The sequence below is a fragment of the Odocoileus virginianus genome, chromosome 6 (genome assembly GCF_023699985.2).
Source record: "Odocoileus virginianus isolate 20LAN1187 ecotype Illinois chromosome 6, Ovbor_1.2, whole genome shotgun sequence".
Lineage (NCBI taxonomy): Eukaryota > Metazoa > Chordata > Mammalia > Artiodactyla > Cervidae > Odocoileus > Odocoileus virginianus.
In genome coordinates this window covers 73,343,150-73,364,250 of record NC_069679.1, presented here as the reverse complement: position 1 = coordinate 73,364,250, position 21,101 = coordinate 73,343,150, and the positions used below count along the sequence as shown (strand labels likewise).

The window sequence follows — 21,101 nt, the reverse complement described above, 5'->3', positions numbered from 1 at the left end:
GAATCACTTTTGCTGCTACAACTTTCTTCCCCCAACCCCCAAACTTCTAAAATATAGTGCTTTAAAGCACAGAAGGAGAAAAACATGAGCCATTAAAAGACGAAGGGTGATGTCTTGTACTTATCTCCTCAGTCACAGTGGGCTTTTTCAAGTGATACTGCCAGTTTATGTTTATAAAACTTTTCCCTCAAAAAGGCTGAACTGTGTTTGGTCTCCCTGACATAGCATAGCCAAGTTATAACTTCTCTTGGCTGAACATTTCACTAAAGTTAAAAGCAAGAACAGACCTAAACTCACATTTCATTTGTTTTTGCCATATATTTGGAAACATTCATAATAGAACAACTCTGGTGCAAGGATGTATTGTAAATAAATTATTTCAAATGAGCATCCCTGGGCCTCTAAAGTAGTATTATTCATGATAGTGTCAGGGCAGAGTGGCTGTAGTCAGGACTGCAAAACGTGTTCCTTCCAGCCACAAAGCAAAAAATCATTTATCGCTGCAGTGATTAACCATAGAGATAATTTAGTGGTCCATGCTGACCGTTAAATCTCACAGATGAACATTCAGGAGGAACACTGTATCATTTCTCTGCTACCTCCTGTGTAGCTGTGAAAAGTGACAAATTGATGACCTACAGCAAATGCTGGCCAAAGGTGAGGTGTTGCACTCAACAGACTGCTGTCAGTACTGTCTCAGCGTGTCTGCATGTACTTTTCAACGAAGTGAGTCTTACTGTGAGATTTTTTTCCCATTGCTTAACCTTTTGAACTTTAAAAATTTATAGCGTCTACGCTAAAGTTTCTTGGATACAGTAGTATAACACAGAGACATTAACAAGCAGCATTTATTTATCCTCTGTCATCCTCTACTCTCCAGGAAGAGACTGAGATAGAAAAAGTGTTCTTACTTCTGCCCAAAGATCCAATCAAGCTGAACTTAAAAGGCTAATGGATATTCCTGTTGTAATCAAGGCCTAAACATTTTGAGATGGAAGGGAACACTAGGGCATTGACTATTGTTTATCTCTCTAGCAGCATAAGAAAGCGCTCCCCACACACACATTGGTTCTCCCTGGAGGCCCCCGGCCTGTGACCTTGTAACATCATCGGGGGGCCTGACCAGACAAGGCAAAGAGGCGGAGCGCGCCGGGCGGGTGGTGGTGCGCTCTGCTCCGCCCCTCCTGGGAGGAGCAGCTGGTTCCGAACCCCACTCGGTGCTGAGCAGAGCTGCAGGCCCAGGGCTTCCAGAGCTTCCCGTTTTTCACAAGATGCTCCATGTCACCGTTTTTAAATGTCAGATTATACTTTTAATGCTGTGTCAGTCCAAACACACCTGTGAAGCAAAGCAGTCCACAGGCTACCACTTTGTGACCTTGGCCACCACTCATTCTCATCATCTATTGCTTTTACCGTCAAGTGTGAAACCTAAAAGTGGGTACCTCGTTAAACTTGCCAGGGAACTATATATATTTGGTTAAATATCCGGTGTTTCTCTGTGAGGTTTCTTGAAATGACCAACCAGAGGCCCCGTTATACCTCTTTTTCTTTGTAACAGGAAAAGCATAAAGCATTATATGCTGTTTTTTTTAAATATATATGATTTTGTTTTCAGCCTAGTGTCCAGCAGCTTCACAGCTAATGCCTTAAAGATGGGCATATCAAATTGGTCTGATACGTTGGCCCAGCCACTTGGCGGAAGCTGCAGAGGAAACGGAACAAGAGTGAGTGGCCGTTTGTAGTTAGTAAATAGGCTTTATGGTCTGCACAGCCCCCTTTGCCTGGATCAGCTTTGTTGACTTTTCTCCAGTATTTTAAACTAACAGTTTAAGTAATGCTCTCAGGACAGTAATCTTATTGGTATTTCAGATCTGTTGTGCTCACTTCATTCTACCTGAACTGATATTTCCCCCATCAGACACTGCATTGTCACTTCTCCTGTCTGACAAGTCTGAAAGTGAAGTCACTCAGTCGTGTCCAACTCTTTGCAACCCCATGGACTGTAGTCCACCAGGCTCCTCTGTCCATGGGATTTTCCAGGAAAGAGTACTGGAGTGGGGTGCCATTGCCTTCTCCACTGACAAGTCTAGGACTCACTGATTTTATGATTTAATTTTAAATTCCCAAACCTATTTTTTCAATGTCTAATTATGAAGGTTACTTGCAGTAGGCATGATTCTGCTGAGAAAATTTTAGATCTGGCATCTTCTCCTTCAAAGTTTACTTTCTAGAAGAGAGGTTTACTGTGATATAATCAGTACAGACATGTGACACTGAAATGTCCCAGCTTGCTTTGAGGGTACATTTTGCTGTGTCATTTTAAAAGTCATCAAACCAAACCGATTTGAAAGCAGAGTGCTAGCAACAGCTGAAACTAAAGTTCCTTCCTTCCTTTTTTTTTTTTTCTTGACATATGAAATCCATTAAAAAGAGACACAGTGTGCTTTCCCCCATCCCTACCCTGTAAAGTACATAAAGATGAGGTTCCCCTTATTACACAGCCCAGCATAGGGAGGGTTTAGGACATACTGGCGCCCTAACCTGACAAGAGATGCCATGCATGATCCTGTGACACCAGTGAGCCAACTTCTTACAAGAACAAGAAGACTTAACCGGAACCACAGACATACATGCAGAGGCAGTGGCAAGAAGGCACAACAAATGCAGGCACTTAAACTAGCACAAACCACAATCAGGCTTGCGAGAAGAGAGCTTTAATGTAGCCTGCTCACTGCTCTTAAGTTTCTTCAGCCATCAGTTCTCAGAGCAATTACATCAGGCACATCAGCCGGAGGTGGGGATTTAATGGGAAGCTGAGGCCTCCTTTTGCATCTTGCTGCTTAGCAATGGGTCTCTCTTTCTTCACTGATCTCAGCTCTGCAGGCAGATCTGGGATATGTAAAAGTTTTAGTTCTTTCTGCTCGGCATCAAATTACTCCTACTTACTGCTCAAGAGAAGCAGAAGCCTTCTGGACCATCGAGGAGGTTTCCACTGTTGTCTCAACTGTAGTGCTTTCTTGGAGGCGGAGGACGGTTCTTGATGGTCTTACACTTGGGGATGTGCCGCTCTGCCACCTTGGGAGCAAAGTGGCGGCTACAGTGAGGGCACTGAATATAGTCTGGATTTTCTACAGGCAGGATGGGAGGCAGGTCTGAGGGGTTTCCACCCTTGGCAATCACCTGCTGGAACTCTCGAGCCTGACGGAGGGTACGGATGAAGGATTCATGCTTCTGTCTCCAGTTGCTCTTCCGAGGAGGTTTGGCCTGTAAGTTGAAGAAAGACTAATCATTTAACTTGGTGTCTAGGTCATCCCTTTCCTTTTCCCTCTCCGTTAGAATTATAGTAAGGAAGTTGAAAGGGTGTTAATACACAAGGTCAAAGAGAATAGGAAAGGAGCAACAATAACTGACTTGCCATAGTGGAGATACTTAAACCTAAGGGCCTGCAAAGGCAAGTATCACTGAGAGGCAAGCCGGTTTTCCCTGAGAGGCTTAATGCTTGGAAATACAGGTAGTGGAAAGGGGGAGGCACAGGGCTGAGAATAGGCTGGCTCCCATGGCTCCTCTCCACCTGGCACATCCAAGTGCCCAGCACTTCCGACACCCTCTCTGGAGAAATTGAACCAGACAGGTTTCAGACTCAAGATGTCCAGGCACAACGGAGAACAGGGTTATCTAGGAGCTGAAATGGGATTAAGGGCAAGTTGTACATGATATACTGTGTCCCCCACCATCCTCCAGAGTACCTGGCACACTGGCACCCTCATAGGAGACGAGATTTCTCTGGATGCATCGAGCAGTTGATAGAGAAGTTGAAATGCTGACTCTGAGCAACCCCACTTAACAGGCTCACTGTTTGATAACCCTAATATGAGAGCCCTCAGTCAACAAGCCCCACTTAAGCTTAAATATGAATGGACAGACAAGGATCACTAGACATTTGAGTAGAGCTCTGACTTTAAACTTTCCTGACTTCAGACTATACTACAAAGCTACAGTCATCAAGACAGTATGGTACTAGCAGAAAAACAGAAATTTAGACCAATGGTACAAGATAGAAAGCCCAGAGATAAACCCATGCACCTATAGGCACCTTATTTTTGACAAAGGACGCAAGAATATACAATGGAGAAAAGACAGTCTTGTCAGTAAGTGGTACTGGGAAAACAAGACAACTACGTGTAAAAGAATGAAATTAGAATACTTCCTACCACCATACAAAGATAAACTCAAAACGGATTAAAGATCTAAATGTAAGACCAGAAACTACTATAAAACTCAGAGAGAAAAAAAGCAGAATACACTGACATAAATCACAGCAAGATCCTCTATGACCCACCTACAGTAATGGAAATAAACAAAGGAGGTCTAATTAAACTTAAAAGCTTTTGCACAGCAAAAGAAACTATAAACAAGATGAAAAGATAATCCCTCAGAATGGAAAAAAATTAGTTATAAATGAAGCAACTGACAAAGGATTAACCTCCAAAATATACAAGCAGCTCAGGCAGCTTAATATTAGAAAAATAAACAACTCAATCAAAAATGGGTAGAAGACCTAAACAGACATTTCTCCAAAGAAGACAGATGGCTAATAAACACATGATAAATTTGCTCAACATTGCTTATTATTAGAGAAATGCAAATCAAAACTACAACATATCACTTCACACTGGGCAGAATGCTCTATCTCTGTGTTCAGTCATATCCAACTCTGCAACCTCATTCATTAACTGTAGCCTGCCAGGCTCCTCTGTCCATGGGGTTTTCCAGGAAAGAAGACTGAAGTGGATTGCCATTTCCTCCTCCAGGGGATCTTTCCAACCCACAGATTGAACAGAGGTCTGCATTCGCAGGCATTTTCTTTACCACTGAGCTACCTGGATAGCCAGAATGGCCATCATCAAAAAAATCTACAAACAATAAATGCTAGAGGAGGTATGCAGAAAAGGGAATCCTCTAGTACTGTTGGTGGGAATGTAAACTGATACAGCCACTAGGGAGAACAGTTTGGAGATTTCTTTAAAAACTAGGAACAAAATTACCATATGACCCAGCAATCCCACTACTGGGCCTATGTACCCTTAGAAAACCACAATTCTAAAGACATATGTATCCTAGTGTTCAGTGCAGCACTATTTACAGTGGCCAGGACATCTAGGCCAGGAAGCAACCTAGATGTCCCATCAACAGATGAATGGATAAAGAAATTGTGGTACATATATACAATAGAATATTTCTCTGCCATAAAAAGGAACAAATTTGAGTCGGTTATAGCGAGGTGGATGAACCCAGAGCCTGTTATACAGAGTGAAGTAACTCAGAAAGACAAATATTGCATATTCACACAGAAAAATGGTACTGACGAACCTATTTGTAGGACAGCAGTACAGACGCAGACATAGTGAACAGACTTGTGGACAAAGCGGGGGAAGGAGAGGGTGGGAAAAGAAGAGAGCAGCACTGAAACACACGCACTACCACGTGTAACACAGAAAGCCAGCGGGCATCTGCTGTATGATGCAGAGGGCTTGGCCGGGTGCTCTGTGACAACCTGGCTGGGGTGGTGAGGTGGGAGGTAGGGGGAAGGTTCAAGAGGCAGGCTATGGCTGACTCACGTTGATGCATGGCAGGAACCAGCACAACACTGTAAAGCAATTATCCTCCAATTAAAAATAAATTTTATTTAAAAATCATAATATCAACAAATGGTATTAGAAGAGGTTTTGTCTATGAAATGAGAATATATATATTATGAAAAAGTAATGAGAAAGCCAGAAGTAACTACTATATATTAATACTGTGATAACTAAAAAACAGAACTGTTGTAAATAATGTCAGAAAAATTACTCAGAATGGGAAGAAAGAATTAAGATGGAAAGTAGAAAACATCAGAAAATTAGAAAGCCAATCTAGAAAATCCAATACCAACCAATAGGAGTTCCAAAAAACAGGACAAGGAGGAAATTATTACATAAATAAGACACTAAGCAGTCCTAGAAATAAAGGTCCCTACCCTTGAGATTTAAATGGCCTACGCACTACCCAACACAATCACTGTAGAATTTCATATTAAAGAGAGAATCCTATAAACTTGGATAAAAAGCAAAAATATATAGATTTCATATAATGGAGAAGGAAACAAAATGGCATCAGATTTCTCAACAGTAACACAGGATGCTAAAAGCTATTAGTAAACTATCTTAAAAGTTCTAACAGAAAATAATTTCCACCTCGAATTCTCTACCTGGCCAATTCATCAGTCAAAAATAAGACTATTGTATAGATATTTTCATTCATCCCATGACAAGAAAAAAAAAAAACATGCCTCCATTCACGTTTCTTAATAAGCCTCTCCAAAGCAAGGAGTCAAGCAAGAAAAAGGAAGACACAAGATGCTGGGAACCGAAGAGAAGCAAAGAGAAGGTTCAAGACAACAGGTCTGCACCAAGCCTGGGGAAGAACCAGTCTGGACTGGAGCAGGAAGAAAAAAATGGGAGGGAGGTTTCAGAATGAAAAAGTCAAATGGATAAGACTATGAGAAGTGTTTGAGCAGTTACAAAAACATTAACTGGTGTCTGAACCTGGGAGGACCATTTAGGGGGAAAAAAACATTTGAGATAGGTATGTAGGAAACCAAACAAAGTAAAACATGAGTCAATTATTAACTCAGTACATGTGGGCAGGGGCAGATTCTGTTCACTGAACAGTGAGCAAAATTTATGTGATTATTATCACATAAATAGCTGACTACTGGTTTAACCCAAAATTGTGATTTCACTACAATAGAAGGACAGAAGTGGGAGGAGAGGGGATATGAACCCACAGTGTCCGTAAGTGGAGGTGAACAGATCATGTGCAAAACTGATAAATCAAGAAAATAAGTATATTAGAAATAGACATTCCAGAAGAGTCATCTATTAGAACTGCCTGTGGGGGACAGATGAAAGGTGAGAGAGGGATGAGGCAGAAGACTGTTGATCTGCACTACAGGTCACTTAGGAATACGTGATTTTTTTAAATGTATTCAAATATTAGATGAAAATAAAATTAATATTAAAAAGAAGGGGAAAAAAGGCAAGTAGCTACTTGGTGATGAATATAGGAAGAGATGTTATCAAAAGGAAAGGAAGGATCCATCAGGAGAGTCTTACTGAAACAGACAAGGTAAGAGAATCAGTGTTAGAGATGGTATCTAGCAACCTTTAGAATTAAGGAAAAGTTCCTCAACCATATGATACTTATACTTTAATTCTTCATTGTACTGAAGTTCATTCAATTAACACTTACGAATCACAAAGCACAAAGATGTAGTCTCTTACACTCAAATGCACGATGTACAGTAGAGAGACCAGAAGTACGAGTCTATTGGAAATTATGTGAATAATAAAGGAGAGAAGAAAAATCATCTATTCTTGTGACTACACAGAAGGAATGACAGACACAAACCACTCAGCTTGCAGAGGCACCAAGCTTTGGGAAAAGACTCAGGACAGTCAAGGAGGGGAGTGCATCTCAATCCAGATACTTTCTGTTATGGTATCCTCAACACAACATGTTTCCTCAAACAAGCTTCCACAAAGCCAGGGCATCTAATCTCAGAAATCCAATTGTTTTGCTTCATTGCTATGCTATTTGGGAATTTAAGAAATACAAGATTCTTTTTGGCTCTGGCCAGAAATAAACCACTGCAGTGGGACAAAGAATTCCCCAGTGGATTATTGGGTTGACCAGAAAGAAAACAGGAAAGAACAGGAACCTGTGATCATATCATTATCTGCAAGAGCAAAATTTTGACTTCTCATTGGCAACAGGATTTCAGGGAGATCATCGATAAACATAGAAATGACTTTCTTATAGTCATTTCCCATACTAAAATAAATAACTCTAACTGCAAAAAACATGTCTTAACAGCCATCACATAAATGTGAGTTTTTAAAGGCCCCACAAATACACACATAAACTATAAACTGCCAACGGACAAGAAGTGCTAGCGCAGCAGTGGAGAGGGTTGGAAGGAAATGAAAATAGAATAATGCTTTCAGAGTTTAGAGACAGGGCTTTGCGATCATGTGGTCTAGGCTTTCCCACATTTTGGTCATTTGCAGACCACTTTCACTTTATCCTCCTTACTATTTTTCTTTAAAGTCAATATTCCTAGAAATCAAGGGCTTGTTTTGGTTTACTTGCCTAATACACATTAAAATTACTAAAATAAAAAATGTTTGTCAGCATGCCATACTTTGAGAAACACTTATTTACAATCCCAGTGGTGTAACCTTGACAAGGTATAACCAGACAATCTTCTCCTGATCAGACTGTCCACATGTGCTTGTGAAGTTCTCCCAAACGTATGGAAGTGTCTTGAAGTCACTTTTTACAACCTAGTTTTTCTACAGTTAGGAATGTTCACCAAAAATAAAGTCTGCTATCCCAGAAAAAAAAAATCACTCCTAGGCATATATCTGAAGAAAACCATAACTCAAAAAGATACACACAACCCAATGTTCACAGCAGTACTATTTACAATAGCCAAGACACGGAAGCAATCTAAATATCCATCAACAGAGCAGTGGATAAAGATGCAGTACATATACACAATGGGATGTTGCTCAGCCATAAAAAAAGGATGAAATAATGCCATCTAGCAATACGGATGGACCTAGAGATTGTCACACTGAGTGAAAAGAAACCCAAATATCATGTGATACCACTCATGTGTGGAAATTTTTTTTTTAATGGTACAAATGTGCTTGTTTGCAGAACAGAAATAAGTCATGGATGTAGGGAACAGACTTGTGGTTGCCAAGAAGGGGTTGGGGGGTATAAATTGGGAGATTGGGATTGAGATATACACGCTACTGTATATAAAATAGATAATAAGGACCTGCAGTATAGCACAGGAAACTCAATACTCTGCAATGCCCTATCTAAAAACGAGTGTGTGTGTAAAGATATAGAGATATACCTACATATGACTGATTCACTTTGCTATACACCTGAAACTAATACAACATTGTAAATCAACTATACTCCAATAAAAATTATTTAAAAAATAAAGTCCTCCACCTTTAGATTGTTTATACTCCAAATGGGGAGAAAAAGAATTCCAAACTTAATCATGTGTCTCATGTATTTACTAAGAAGGTATATCAAAATTAGCCAAACTTGGAAAAGTAGATAGAGTTCCAGGAGTGGTAACAAGTCCTAATTTGGGGTGATGGCAGAATATATTATAAAGAATGAGGAATGTTGTCAGGGTAGTGAAATGCTTCATAATATTTTTTTATATTTTTCATTCTCAAATTTTCTACAGTAAGTGTTTATTACTTATATAATCAAAACAACATATTATTTTTTTAAGTCTAGATTTTGGAATCATTCTGACCCAGATTTAGATGCAGCCATTTAAAGCTGTTTGTGATCGTAAGCAAATTAACCTGAAACTTGATTACTGAACTGATAAAATAATGAAACCTTCACAGGGCTGTAGTGAGGAACATATGAAAACCTCCCATCACTGTGACTGGCACACAGTAGGAATCAATAAATCAAATGTGAATTCTTTCTCCCTATAAGATACATGAAATCTTTCTAAAGAAAATGGGTGAGGACATAACAGGCTCTTAAAAATGATCCCCACTCAAAGGCAAATCCATAAGGCCCTTGTTACCTTGACTGAAGCTGGACCCTTCCAGTTCAAGTACTGCTCTAGTTCTGTGCCCTTGGCCCGGGCCCTGGAGGAGTCAAACACTTTCCTCTTGGAACCCTGCATCCTGCGGCAGATGCTGGAGTGTCTCTCCAGCCTGAGCAAGAGAAACTTTCGGCCACAGTGGCTGCACTCGCCCAGTTCTGGATCTTCAGTGGGACATCTGGAGCTTGAAGAGTCTGGTGCCCTGGATGAGCTAGAATTGCTGGTGTATCTCTGCAAAGTGTTGAACGGTGCTTCTGGAGCTTGAGAAAACTTCTCCTTCAATGGCCCTGAGACTGGGTCTCGGATTTTGTTATTGCTTGCCACCAGTCTTTCCCTTTTGAGCTTCTGAATTCTATAATCAGAGAAATGGAATGGACTAGAATTCTCTTCAGATTGTCCCCAAGTTTCGTCTTCTCCTGTGTCTCTGTTGAAGACCTCCTCAGACCCGAATGCTGGAGAGAAGATAGGTTTGTACGTGGAGATGCTATTATCTTTAACTCTCCTCCGGGAGAGCACCATTCTCTGTAGCTCTCTTTTTTCATTTTCCTCAGCCTGCTCTTTTTCCTTCTGGATCCTTCTGAGTTCCTCCTCCGTCTTCTTCAGCTTTTCCCTCAGAAGAGTCTCTTTTCTGCGGATTTCCTCCCCTAAGCTCTCCCCTGCAGCTTCGAGTCTTTGGATTTGCATCCATTCTGTCCTGCTGGCATTTGCCATGACCCTTTCCTCCTGAGTGGCAGCAACTGGACCAACCATCAGTGAATTCACCCAGTTCCTTGAACCAAAGCTACTGTTCGAATACTTTCTTGGCTCAGGGGTTCTTGGAGAAGCGTTCTGGTTCCCATCAGTGCCAGCCTCACCTGTACTATGGGACTTCCGATGAAACACAGGTTTCAAAGGGTATGCCCGGTCTACCCCCACTCGCTTCTTTGTCAAGGGGATGAATTCCTGGTCATTTGTTTTGGGATACCGGGACTGAGGGTCTGATGCGTAAAACGAACCCTTGGCTTGGCCCTGGGGATTGCTTCTTGGATCGTGCTGGCTCATTCCAGCACAGTGGGGATATGAATAGCTCTGGGTTTTGGTGCAGGTGTTCCACTTGGGGTGAGTGTAGAGATCATCCAGCATCAGTTCTTGGTTACTCAAAAGCTTCTGCTGGAAATTGTTCCTCAGGTGCCCTGCAGAGGACCGCTGGGAAGAGTCACTTTTTCCATAGGGGTCTTGCCTAGCTGAATGGAGCTCTGGAGCATCCCTTTTATTATGTGGGAGCATAACGCCCATAGGCAGAGGCAACGCCAACTGGAGACCAGCCATTCAGGGCCTGGACTGAGCCTAGGGGAGAGTTAAACCAGACATATGTGAGGAGTTTGCTGAGGTTCACCTCCACTGCTAAAGTATAACTGTTTCTACATCTGCCTACCCACATTTTCCCTTAGACTTTTTAGGGACACTGGTGCTGGGTCCACCAGGGCTTTCGTTCAATAAGCATTTGGTGAATGCTTACTGTGTTCTGTGGCTGCTTATCAGGTTCTGAGGATAGAAAAAGGAGTGTGACACAGATGTTCTTGCCACCTACCTTCCCTTTATATCACTACCAGTCTCTGCCATACACAGTGATGCGCTCGCACACACAATAATACACTTCATCGCAGATGGAAAGAGTTACTGGATTGAAAGTCAGTTTTTAGGCCTGTGACACAGGAGAAGCAGCTTCCCTTTGCTGGGGATTCGCCCAGAGTTACAGGACTGGAATGCGGGGGACGCAGGACTCTGAGTCCAGCCCCATCATTTTATAGGCGAGAAAACTGCAGCCCATTGGTAAGTGACCGGCACAAAAACTCCCAGGGCTTCCCTCCTGCTGGAACCGAGCTTGATCCTAAAGAGCACAGAGCCGGTTCAGGGCATGCAGCAGGTGCCTGGTTGCCAAACCCTCACCCAAGAACCACATGATCCGGCCACCGCGGGTTTAGATCGGAACGCGGAAGTTGCGTCCTGTCCTGGAGGGTCACCCGGGACGTCCCCGACTGGTGACTCCGCTTCGGGGACAAGCCCTCGGCTCTTCAGTCCGTCGGGCCTTGGGGAGATCAAGGCGCTGACCCCATGCCTTCCCGCCCTTCCGCGTACCTGAGGCTCTTTTGGAGGCGGCTCCCGCTCAGGGGAAGCCGCAGGACTCAGGCTTCCTGACCACACGCCCTCCCGCAGCCGCCGGCCGCGCAGGAGCTCTCAGAGGGCGGCTGTTATTCCCGTTGCCTGGAGACGGGGGCACGTGCGCGCGCCCAGCCCCGCCCCACCGCTGGGTGGCGGGATGGGGGCGGGGGGGGAACGTACGCAAGCGCAGTCCGCGCACCCGGGGCCTCCAGGGCCGCGGGCGCGGTCCAGCAGTGTCACTAGACGGGGTGTCCCGCCAACTCTTCAGCTCCGTCCAGCCCTGCCCTTGGGGAACGTGGGTAGGGGGTGGGAGAGGCTCTTCTGGGGCTCCATCAAAGAGCTTGTATTTTGCCCAGAGCGATGCTCTCCGATCATGGGTTGTGCCCTTCTCTGGCAAAAGACGGAGCGCCTAGATCCGCCCTCCGGTCATTCTGCCGCAAGATCCCGGTGTCGGCCCTCCTCTTAGCCTTTCTTGGCACGCTCGGCTGCTTGGTACGGGCCCCAGGTAACGGTTGTCGACTCTTTCTCCATGCTTTTCCTCGCACATAGTTTGGAGCTTGCGTCAGATTTTAGCAACTCCGCTAGGTTTTGCTACGCAGTCTTTTTCTGGGGAAGTTTTTGTAGCCAATCTCATTATTTTGATATAATGTTTTCCTCTCATGTGGTAACTCTGGCCCTGTCTTCTCAGGGCCCAAGAATGACTCAGACAAGTGTAATGATATTGAAGCTAACCACCAGATCCAAAATACTCAGTGTAACCTGGTTTCAACCCTAAAGATATTCCATAACTCGTTAACATCAAAAGAGAGTTTATTTGTCTTCATACTTCAGTTCATTTGTGCAAGCTGTTTGAAACAGCCAGCTTACTCTTTCCCTTGCAACTACTTAAAAAGATTCATGCACATGGAAAATAATATAGACAGCAGTGGTCAGTATTGCTACTTCGGCATGTCATATTGCATTTTTTACATGTTATAAATTCCTTGGTGGTTCTCCAAAGCAGTCCTTTGATGCCCTGTTTTCTCTCCTAGTTGTCTCTCAACTGCCTTCTCTGTGTATGCATTTCCAGACGTTTCTCCCTCTTTTCAAGGTCCCAATTATCTCAGCATGGGGCTTGCCTGTCATTAACTCCCAAAGCTCCTCTTTAGCCTGGCAGAATTTCCCAGGGTGCCTCCTTCCATCTTGACTTTTTTCCATCTTGTTTCTGAGGAAGAAAAAAATCTTTGTCTTTCCTTGAGTTCTCTTGACTTAGTCCCTTTCAGTACCTTCCAGGAATTGACTCACCATACCCATCTATCTTGTTAACTTCAAGTTGTATCCATCCACGCACTCTTCTTTGGTTTTAGAATATGCTTAGCTTTGCCTTACAAAAAAAAAAAAAAGCTTCATTTCCCTTGACCTCACCTCTCACCTTAGGGTTCCAATCCTTTCTCCTCCACAAGACTTCTTAATAGAAAGCTTTACATTTGCTGTCCCCACTTCTTTGACTCTCCCTCATTGTCTAGTCCATTGTGGTCTGGTTTCCTTGTCTCCGCTTTTAACTGGCCAGGCTACCAGTGACCTTTCAATGACCCTAAAGACAAAAGCTGCTATTTCTTCAGCTTACTCATTTGACATTGATTTTTTCTCTCCGTTGGAACTCTCTTCTCACTTGCTTCTCTGTGCCTTCTTGGTTTCTTTTTTCATGTCCTTTTTCCATCTTCTTTCATATTCTTGCGTTTACATCTTTTCCTCACCTGCCTCCCAAATATAGTTGTTCTCCAAAGCTTATTTCTCATATAAATGCAATTTCAGACGTTCTCTTCCATAACGATTTCAACCAAATGCTGAAATTTCAGTTCTCACCTATGTTTCAATGGCATCTTAGTTCTCCCCCTTAGTTACAGACTCAAGTTTCCAAATGCCCACATAGCACATGTACATGAATGTTCCTCAGGTATCTCAAAGTCAATATGACAGAAAACAAACTTGTGATTACCTCCCTATTTCCCAAGCCACTTCTCCAGTGTTCCCTCTCATGCTGAAACATCAGTCATCTTCCACTCCCCCCTATTTGTCACCCCTTCTCTCTAACTGGTCAGCAGGCTCTGTTGAATTCATTCTGCAGTGTCTTTTATATATGTCCCTTCCTTTTCATTTCTCCTACCCTAGGTGAGTTTCTTCACTTCTCACTGGGACAGCACCACTCTCCTGCTGTACATCTGCTTCTTTTGGCTGTTCTGAGTCTTCACTGTGTTGTGTAGGAGCTTCTCTAGTTGTGTTGTGTGAGTTTTCATTTCCTGACTGAGGACCGAATGTGCGTTGAGAGGTTAACCAGTGGGCTCCCAGGAAAGTCCCTATCCTAAATCCTAAATACATCTGAACCTATCATTCTCCTACCCAATGGCTTCTTCTTTACCTACAGGATAAAGTTGAAACATGCCTTGCCTCCCCAGAGTCAACCCTAGCTGTATTTTAGGACTACCTGGAAAGCAGTTTTTCTGGAGGTAAGGCCTGGGTATCAGTCTTTTGTAAACTTTCCCCCAAAGTCCTAATGTACAGCCAGGGTTGATATATACCCAGTAGTATATCAGTAGTATATACTGGGTAATATACACCCAGGGTCCAGACACATCTGACTACTTATACTGTCTTACCTCAGTGGCCTTACTCCAACTCCATGTACTGGAAGGTGGTAGAACATAGCATTCAGTACAGAGTAGGCTCTGTACTCAGACTGCTTGGAACTAAATCCCAGCTCCATCACTTACTCTTTGTGGTTGTGTAACCTTGGGTAATATGCTGTTTCCTCCAAGAACGCTTTCCCAGTCTTGCCAGCCAGAAGGAATCTCTCTGCTCCTTTGTGCTCTCATAATATTTTTTGTCACAGGGCTGGCTTGTCATGAGCTCTCAGTGGATGTTCATGGAACTGAATTCTCATATTGTGTACTGCATTGTCATCATTTGCATGCATATTTGCCCCTTACCGAAATAAAAGGCTCTTTAAGGACAAAGATCATATACCATCCATCTTTGTATATCCTACAGTGTGTATATATGTAGGCAGTCAATAGTTTAATGCTACAGAGAAACTAGTTTTTATTTTCCATTTATTTTAGAAACTAGTTTTTTTTTAAATAAATTTTAAAGAAATAACATCAGCCAGTTACTCTGTTCAGCATTATTTTCAAATATTGCCTAGCATGACAATTCAATCCAGTTTCCAACACCACTCCCACCCCCACACCAGCACTAAGGTCATATGACTCTGCAGGATCTGGACCCTCACTTTGTAGTGGGGAAATAATGGAATAATGAATCTCCATGGCCTGCAAATCCATCTCACCTTGCCAAGTCCACCAACCTGGCATATTTACACATGGAGTTTTATGGAGGGATGTAAGGTACACAGCACTACAAAGAGCAACAGTAAGCACCACAGTTTAGCTTCATTCACATTCTTTATGTATATATATATATATATATATATATATATATAACTTTTTTTGTTTGTTTACTTTTGACTGCACTAAGTCTTCATTGCTGTGCTCAGGCTTTCTCTAGTTGTGGCAGGTGAGGGCTACTGTCTGTTGCAGTGCAAGGGCTTCTCATTGAGGTGGCCTCCCTTGTTGCAGAGCACAGGCTCTAGGCACTTGACCTTCAGTAGTTACAGCAAGTAGACCCAGTAGTTGTGGCTCTCAGGCTCTAGAGCACAGGCTCAGTAGTTGTGGCACATGGAATTGGTTGCTCTGTGGCACGTGAGATATTCCCGGACCACGGATCAAACCTAAGTCCCCTGCACTAGCAGGCAGATTCTTATCCACTGCGCCACCAAGGAAGCCCCATATGCATTCTTAATCATAGGATATCTGGATATAAATGCCTGCAAGGTGACCTTTGCATTTCCCTCGTGGCTCAGACAGTAAAAAGTCTGCCTCCAATGCAGGAGACCCGGGTTCAATCCTGGGTGGGGAAGATCCCCTGGAGAAGGAAATGAAAACCTACTCCAGTATCCTTGCCTGGAGAATTCCATGGACAGAGGATCCTGGTGGGCTATAGTCCATGAGGTCACGAAGAGTCAGACATGACTGAGTGACTGATGCACACAAGATGACCCTACTTTTAACAATCATCACCCACAACTCCCCTTGACAATTCCCTTCTCTCCCTAAAGAACTTCATGCAACTTGGTCACTTGGCTTAGGTTGACTGATTCAGTTGTGATTCTGGAGCCCTGGTTTATTTTGTTTGTGCTTGTGATTAGTTGCTTTAGATAAGCATTGTTTAGAGTTTTCTTAGTAAGGTAGACTTACTTAGTAAGGTAGACTTAGTAAAGTAGACTGGTGGGCAGCTTCCAGAATCACAGTGGGAGAAATAACCTTCATGCGACCTCCTATACTCTTGTTGCTGCTGCTACCAATTCCAGGCTTAGGCATGACCCAGAATTGGAGGAGAACTGAGGAAAAGGGCAGAAAAGTTTTATGTCTTGAATTTAATTTTTTTGTTTTGTTTATGATGTTTAGTGTTTGTCGTCCATCTCTGTCTCCAGAATTTAAGCTCCTCCAATCCAGGGATCCTTTCTGTTCGTTAATGTCTGGCAAGCACCTAAAACTGTGCCTGGCACACAGAGGCTCTCAGTAATTATTTACAGAATGATTGGATTTATCTCAAGTGTTTCTTCGTCTTCGTCCTTCTCCCCAAGAGAAACTTAAAAAAAAAAAGAGGTGCGCTTAGTGACCAAGGTAGGATGAGGACTCGGTCAGTAGAGTCGTGGCCGAGACCCTGGACAGATCCTTCCCAACCCGAGGGTCGGGCACTCCTAGACACGCGCCTCCCGAAATCCCACCCTCTAGGCGGGCTCTGGGCCGAGCGCACCGTGCGTGATTGGTCGGTGGAGGTGATGGACAGGAGAGGCGGCGAAGGAGGAGCCGCCCTCTAAGCTTCCGGGCGCAGCGGTTCCGCGGCCGAGGGGTGACTGTTGGCCTGGTGGTCGGCCGGGTAGTCCCTAACGCTTGAGAGGACGACAAAGAGGGTGAGCCTGGGATAGGGACCCGGGGCGTGCCCATGAGTTCGGTTAGCTCTCAAATTTAATAGGAGGGGGTACTGGCGGCAGCGTGGAAGACAGGTCTGTGGGAAGAGGGAAGGATGGAAAGGGAGCGGGACCGGGGATGGGTTGTAGGGAGGTAATTGGATAAGCAGGTAATTGCCCCAAAAGAGGCCTCTGTGGGCAATCGCGACCCGAAGCTCCCTTGCAGGTGTCTTCCTGTTACTTCAGACACCCGCGCTTGTACGTATCCGAAGTACGGGCACCTTAAGGTCAGGGAGAGGTCGCAGTGGTTAAGGATGTAGAGGTATGGGTGTGACTCTTTCTGCCTAAGGATTGGAGGCCCTGGAGTAGGATAATGAGACCTTTACTTTTCTGCTATCCTGGTGTCTGACAGGTTTGAGCATGAGCATGGCAGAAGGGGATACCCTGATATCAGTGGATTATGAAATTTTTGGAAAGGTGCAAGGAGTGTTTTTCCGCAAGTACACTCAGGTATGTGGCCTACCTACCTTATCAGCATGGGAACAAGAGACATGTTCCCGAAAAATATTCTTTGGAGGAGCTGGCTCTTTGGTAACTGAATGGCAAAGAGGTGGTTTGTGGAAGAATAGGTATGAAAATGCTTTGCAATGGGTAAACCACAACGCAAATGGAAGCTTTTCTGTGTGCATGCATGCTCAGTCGTGTCCGACTCTGCAACTCCGAAGACTACGTAGCCTGCCAGGCTCTTCTGTCCATGGGATTTTCCCAGGGAGAATACTAGAGTGAGTTGCCATTTCCTCCTCCAGGGGATCTTCTCCACCCAGGTCTCTTGCATTGGCAGGTGGATTCTTTTACCACTGAGTCGCCTGGGAATCCCTACTGGAAGCTTTGTCTGCTGTTATTATTGGTCTAACAGTGGTATTGAGTACCAACACACATATGGATGAGCTTCTCTTTTACAAAGAGAAAGGGCTTCCAGTTCTCCCTATTGGGGCATCATCAAAACAAATCACAATTCTTACAGGAAAGTTAACACTGATCAGAGATGACATTTAAATGACTGTGTAATTTATGTAACTGCTTCCTCTGTAGCTGTTGCATTTTCTTCAGACCTTTTTTTCTCTTCAATCCTCTCCCATTCCCCTACTTAATTCCTTAATTCTGCTCATTTTAGGTTTTAAAGAACAAGTACCTTTTCCAGGGGAGGACTTCCCAGGTGGCTCAGTGGTAAAGAATCTGCCTGCCAATCCAGAAGATGTGGGTTCTATCTATGCTTAGGTCAGAAAGATCCCTTGGGGATTCCTTGGAGAAGGAAATGGCAACCCACTCCAATATTCTTGTCAGGGAAATCCCATGGACAGAGGAGCCTGGAGGGCTACAGTCCAAGGTATCACAGAGAGTTGGATACGACTTGCCGGCTAAGCAACACCTTTTCCAGGTGAACTTTTCTAATGAAAATACTTTATTCATTCCAGGGTAAGTAATAGTAACACTGAACGTGGAGCCTGGTATTACTATGACATATTAGTAATTGAGGGGATGAACAGACTATTGGCAGCCTCTGCCTTAACTTCACTAATCTTCCCTAATGACAAAGATGAAATCTTAGTTTGCCTTCTGTCTTCTATAGGGGAGTATCAGGCTATCGCCTTCCTAGTGTATCTCCAGCCCCAAAGATAATGAGTTAAGACTGCAGAACTTGCCAAAGCCACTTAAAAGTTCAAACCTGAATCTTTGAAATGTGAATGTTAAGTGTCACTACCTCTTTTTCCAATGATTTGCACATCAGTTCCTCCTGTCCCCTGCTCATATGTGAGTGCCTGTTGGAAGAAAAGAATTACTGAAAGTCATAGCTTCAGATAGCTTTGCCTCCAGTCATGTAGGGTAGGCTTCCCTGATAGCTCAGTTGGTAAAGAAGCTGCCTGCAATGCAGGAGGCCCCGGTTCGATTCCTGGGTCGGGAAGACCCCCTGGAGAAGGGATAGGCTACCCAGTCCAGTATTTTTGCACTTCCCTTGTGTCTCAGCTGGTAAAGAATCCGCCTGCAATGCGGGAGACCTGGGTTCGATCCCTGGGTTGGGAAGATCCCCTGGAGAAGGGAAAGGCTACCCTCTCCAATATTCTGGCCTGGAGAATTCTGTGGACTATATAGTCTGTGGGGTCACAAAGAGTCAGACACAACTGAGCAACTTTCACTTTCATGTAGGGTAAGTTCCTATGGCTTAATAAATGGATTAAAAATTGATGAAGATTAATAAAAGTTGTTGAGGGAAAAGGAGCAGATGGCAGGAGAGCCCATCTTTATAGCACCTCCCACCCCTCAATGTAAAGAGATAATAAAAGAATGCAGAAAAAAAATTTTTAAATATTTATTTATTTGGCTGTGGCGGGTCTTTTAGTTGTGGCTCACAGGATCTTTGTTGAGTCCTGCAGATCTTTTGTTGTTGAGCTAGGACTCCCTAGTTGGGGTTGGGGGGGGGGGGGGGGGGAGGGTTGTGTGTCTTAGTTGCTCTGGGGCATGTAGGAAATTAGTTCCCCTACCAAGGATCAAACCCACATTGCAAGGCAGATTCTTAACCACTCTACCACCAGAGAAGTTTTCTTTATCCCTGTATTATTTATTAACTCCTGCTCTAATCTTTGCTATTTCCCTTTTTTGCTTGATTTGAGTTCAGTTTGCCCCTCTCTTTCTAGTTTCTTAATGTGGAAGGTCTAGGTTATTGGTTTGAGGGTACCTTTTTTTTTGAGATTGAGACTAGAATTGGTGATTATAATCTTTAAAATGTTTGCAGATGACTGTTCAAGAGGAAATACGGTTATGAGGGAGGATCAGCTCTTGGGAATTTTCTTAGGAGAAAGCACTACTTGCTTGTTTAGATATATAGTCAAAGCTGAACAGGAGTCAGCAATATTGTGTTACCATTTAAAAATAAGAACAGAATCCAGTGCACAGATAAAAAGCCATAGGAAATCCCTATTCTCAACGTCTGTCAAAGTTGGGAGTGTTTTGTTTACTCTCAGGAGTTCAAATAAATCACACTGCTGTTTAAAGTGTATCGAACTAGTATAACCTCCTGCTCAAAACCTCCACACAGTCATTCTTATAGCAAGTTACCATATAAGGTAACTAAGAACTAGGCACAGCCCACTCCCCTGGGTTAGCATGAAGTAGAAGAGAGTGCAGCTGTTGCACAAAGTCAGTGGGACATGGAGTCCTATTCAAATCCATTCTCTGTATTCTTTTTTAATGCTTCAGTCTACAACCCTTAATCATGTTGTAGATATCTCTTATTTTTCTTGATTTCTTAATTTCCTCCATATCCTTTAAACTGTTATTTGACCGAAGTCTCTTTTGTTCATTATGCAAACATGTCTTTGCTTTGAACATAACTGATTTGATGAATACTTCAGTTCCTCATCAAACATACTTTTGCTCTGCATAACATTTTCTTTGGCCAACTCCAGCAATTTCCCATATTTACTAGATCACTAGTCCAGCATTTGGACATGCAGTCATGTTAACTCCCATTTTCTTTTGTAATCCAACTCCTTCTATTTAGATAGAATGTAACAAGCAATAACTTTTATAAATCCTTAGTTGGAAATTTTACAAAAATAAATTGCCTCTGAAACATTGCTACTTTCCCCCAATTTTCAGTTATTTCACAGTTAATGCTTTATAGGAAAGAACAATAAAAAGTCTAAGAAAAGAGCAGTTACAATGATTAGATGTTTTTCCTAAGCTTATTCAACATTAAAGGCCTTGTGATTATTTAGACAGAAGAAAGTCAAGTGAAAACAATAGTTAATGTGGTCTTATGAAATGTAGTTGTTTAGAGGCTGATCACTAGCAACTTTTTCCTTCTCTCAGAGGATGAGAGAAAATGGGCTTTGAATGCAAGGTAAAGACCTTGGATTAGACAGTTTCTTTACAGTGAGAACAATGGAATGATTTGCCCAGGAAATTGTGAAATACTCTCTAATGATCTTTAAAGATACTTAAGTCATTGGACACTTAATGGACACTTAATCATCTGGGTTTGTTTAGGTATGGTCTTCGCTAAAGAGAAACAGAAGGATCGGATAACTTTATGCTTTTTTCTATTTAATATATCTGTTAGATTCTTGATTAGGAGAAGGAAAATGAACAAGATATAGTCCAGTATCCTAACAAAAATCAGCCTTAGAGAATCATTTTGAAAACATCTGATTTGGTCTTAAATCTTTAGTACTTAATCAAATTGACTATGCAGTGAAA

The 21,101-nt window shown here is 43.0% G+C and overlaps 2 protein-coding genes across 3 annotated transcripts in view; one reads left to right on the top strand and one right to left on the bottom strand.

The window, feature by feature from the left end:
• Positions 1–2,698: 2,698 nt before the first annotated feature.
• On the bottom strand, positions 2,699–11,942 carry ZC2HC1C (zinc finger C2HC-type containing 1C). Of its 2 annotated transcripts, XM_020906933.2 has the most exons (4): positions 11,813–11,942; positions 9,674–11,020; positions 3,181–3,264; positions 2,699–3,075 (listed from the first exon to the last, which is right to left on the bottom strand). In XM_020906933.2, exons 2-4 carry the CDS (start codon positions 11,000–11,002, stop codon positions 3,001–3,003), a joined length of 1,488 nt encoding a protein of 495 aa, XP_020762592.2. In that variant the 5' UTR covers positions 11,003–11,020; positions 11,813–11,942; the 3' UTR covers positions 2,699–3,000. The 2 variants fall into 2 exon arrangements, with proteins under 2 accessions (XP_020762592.2, XP_020762591.2); XM_020906932.2 differs by having other exon boundaries at positions 2,699–3,264; positions 11,813–11,941.
• A 4,789-nt stretch (positions 11,943–16,731) lies between these two features.
• ACYP1 (acylphosphatase 1) overlaps positions 16,732–21,101 on the top strand; it is a 5,032-nt gene continuing 662 nt past the window's right edge. Inside the window, exons 1-2 of the mRNA XM_020906931.2 lie at positions 16,732–16,847; positions 17,257–17,354. Coding sequence (XP_020762590.1) covers positions 17,265–17,354 — 90 coding nt within the window. The 5' untranslated portion in view covers positions 16,732–16,847; positions 17,257–17,264. The remainder of the gene's footprint in view (positions 16,848–17,256; positions 17,355–21,101) is intronic.

Excerpts from the sequence above, each read along its gene's own strand:
- ZC2HC1C (XM_020906932.2), bottom strand. The coding sequence starts at position 11,002 with ATGGCTGGTCTCCAGTTGGCGTTGCCTCTGCCTATGGGCGTTATGCTC. Across the intron at positions 3,265-9,673 it reads AGGGTCCAGCTTCAGTCAAG|GCCAAACCTCCTCGGAAGAG; the intron begins GTAACAAGGGCC and ends TTCAACTTACAG.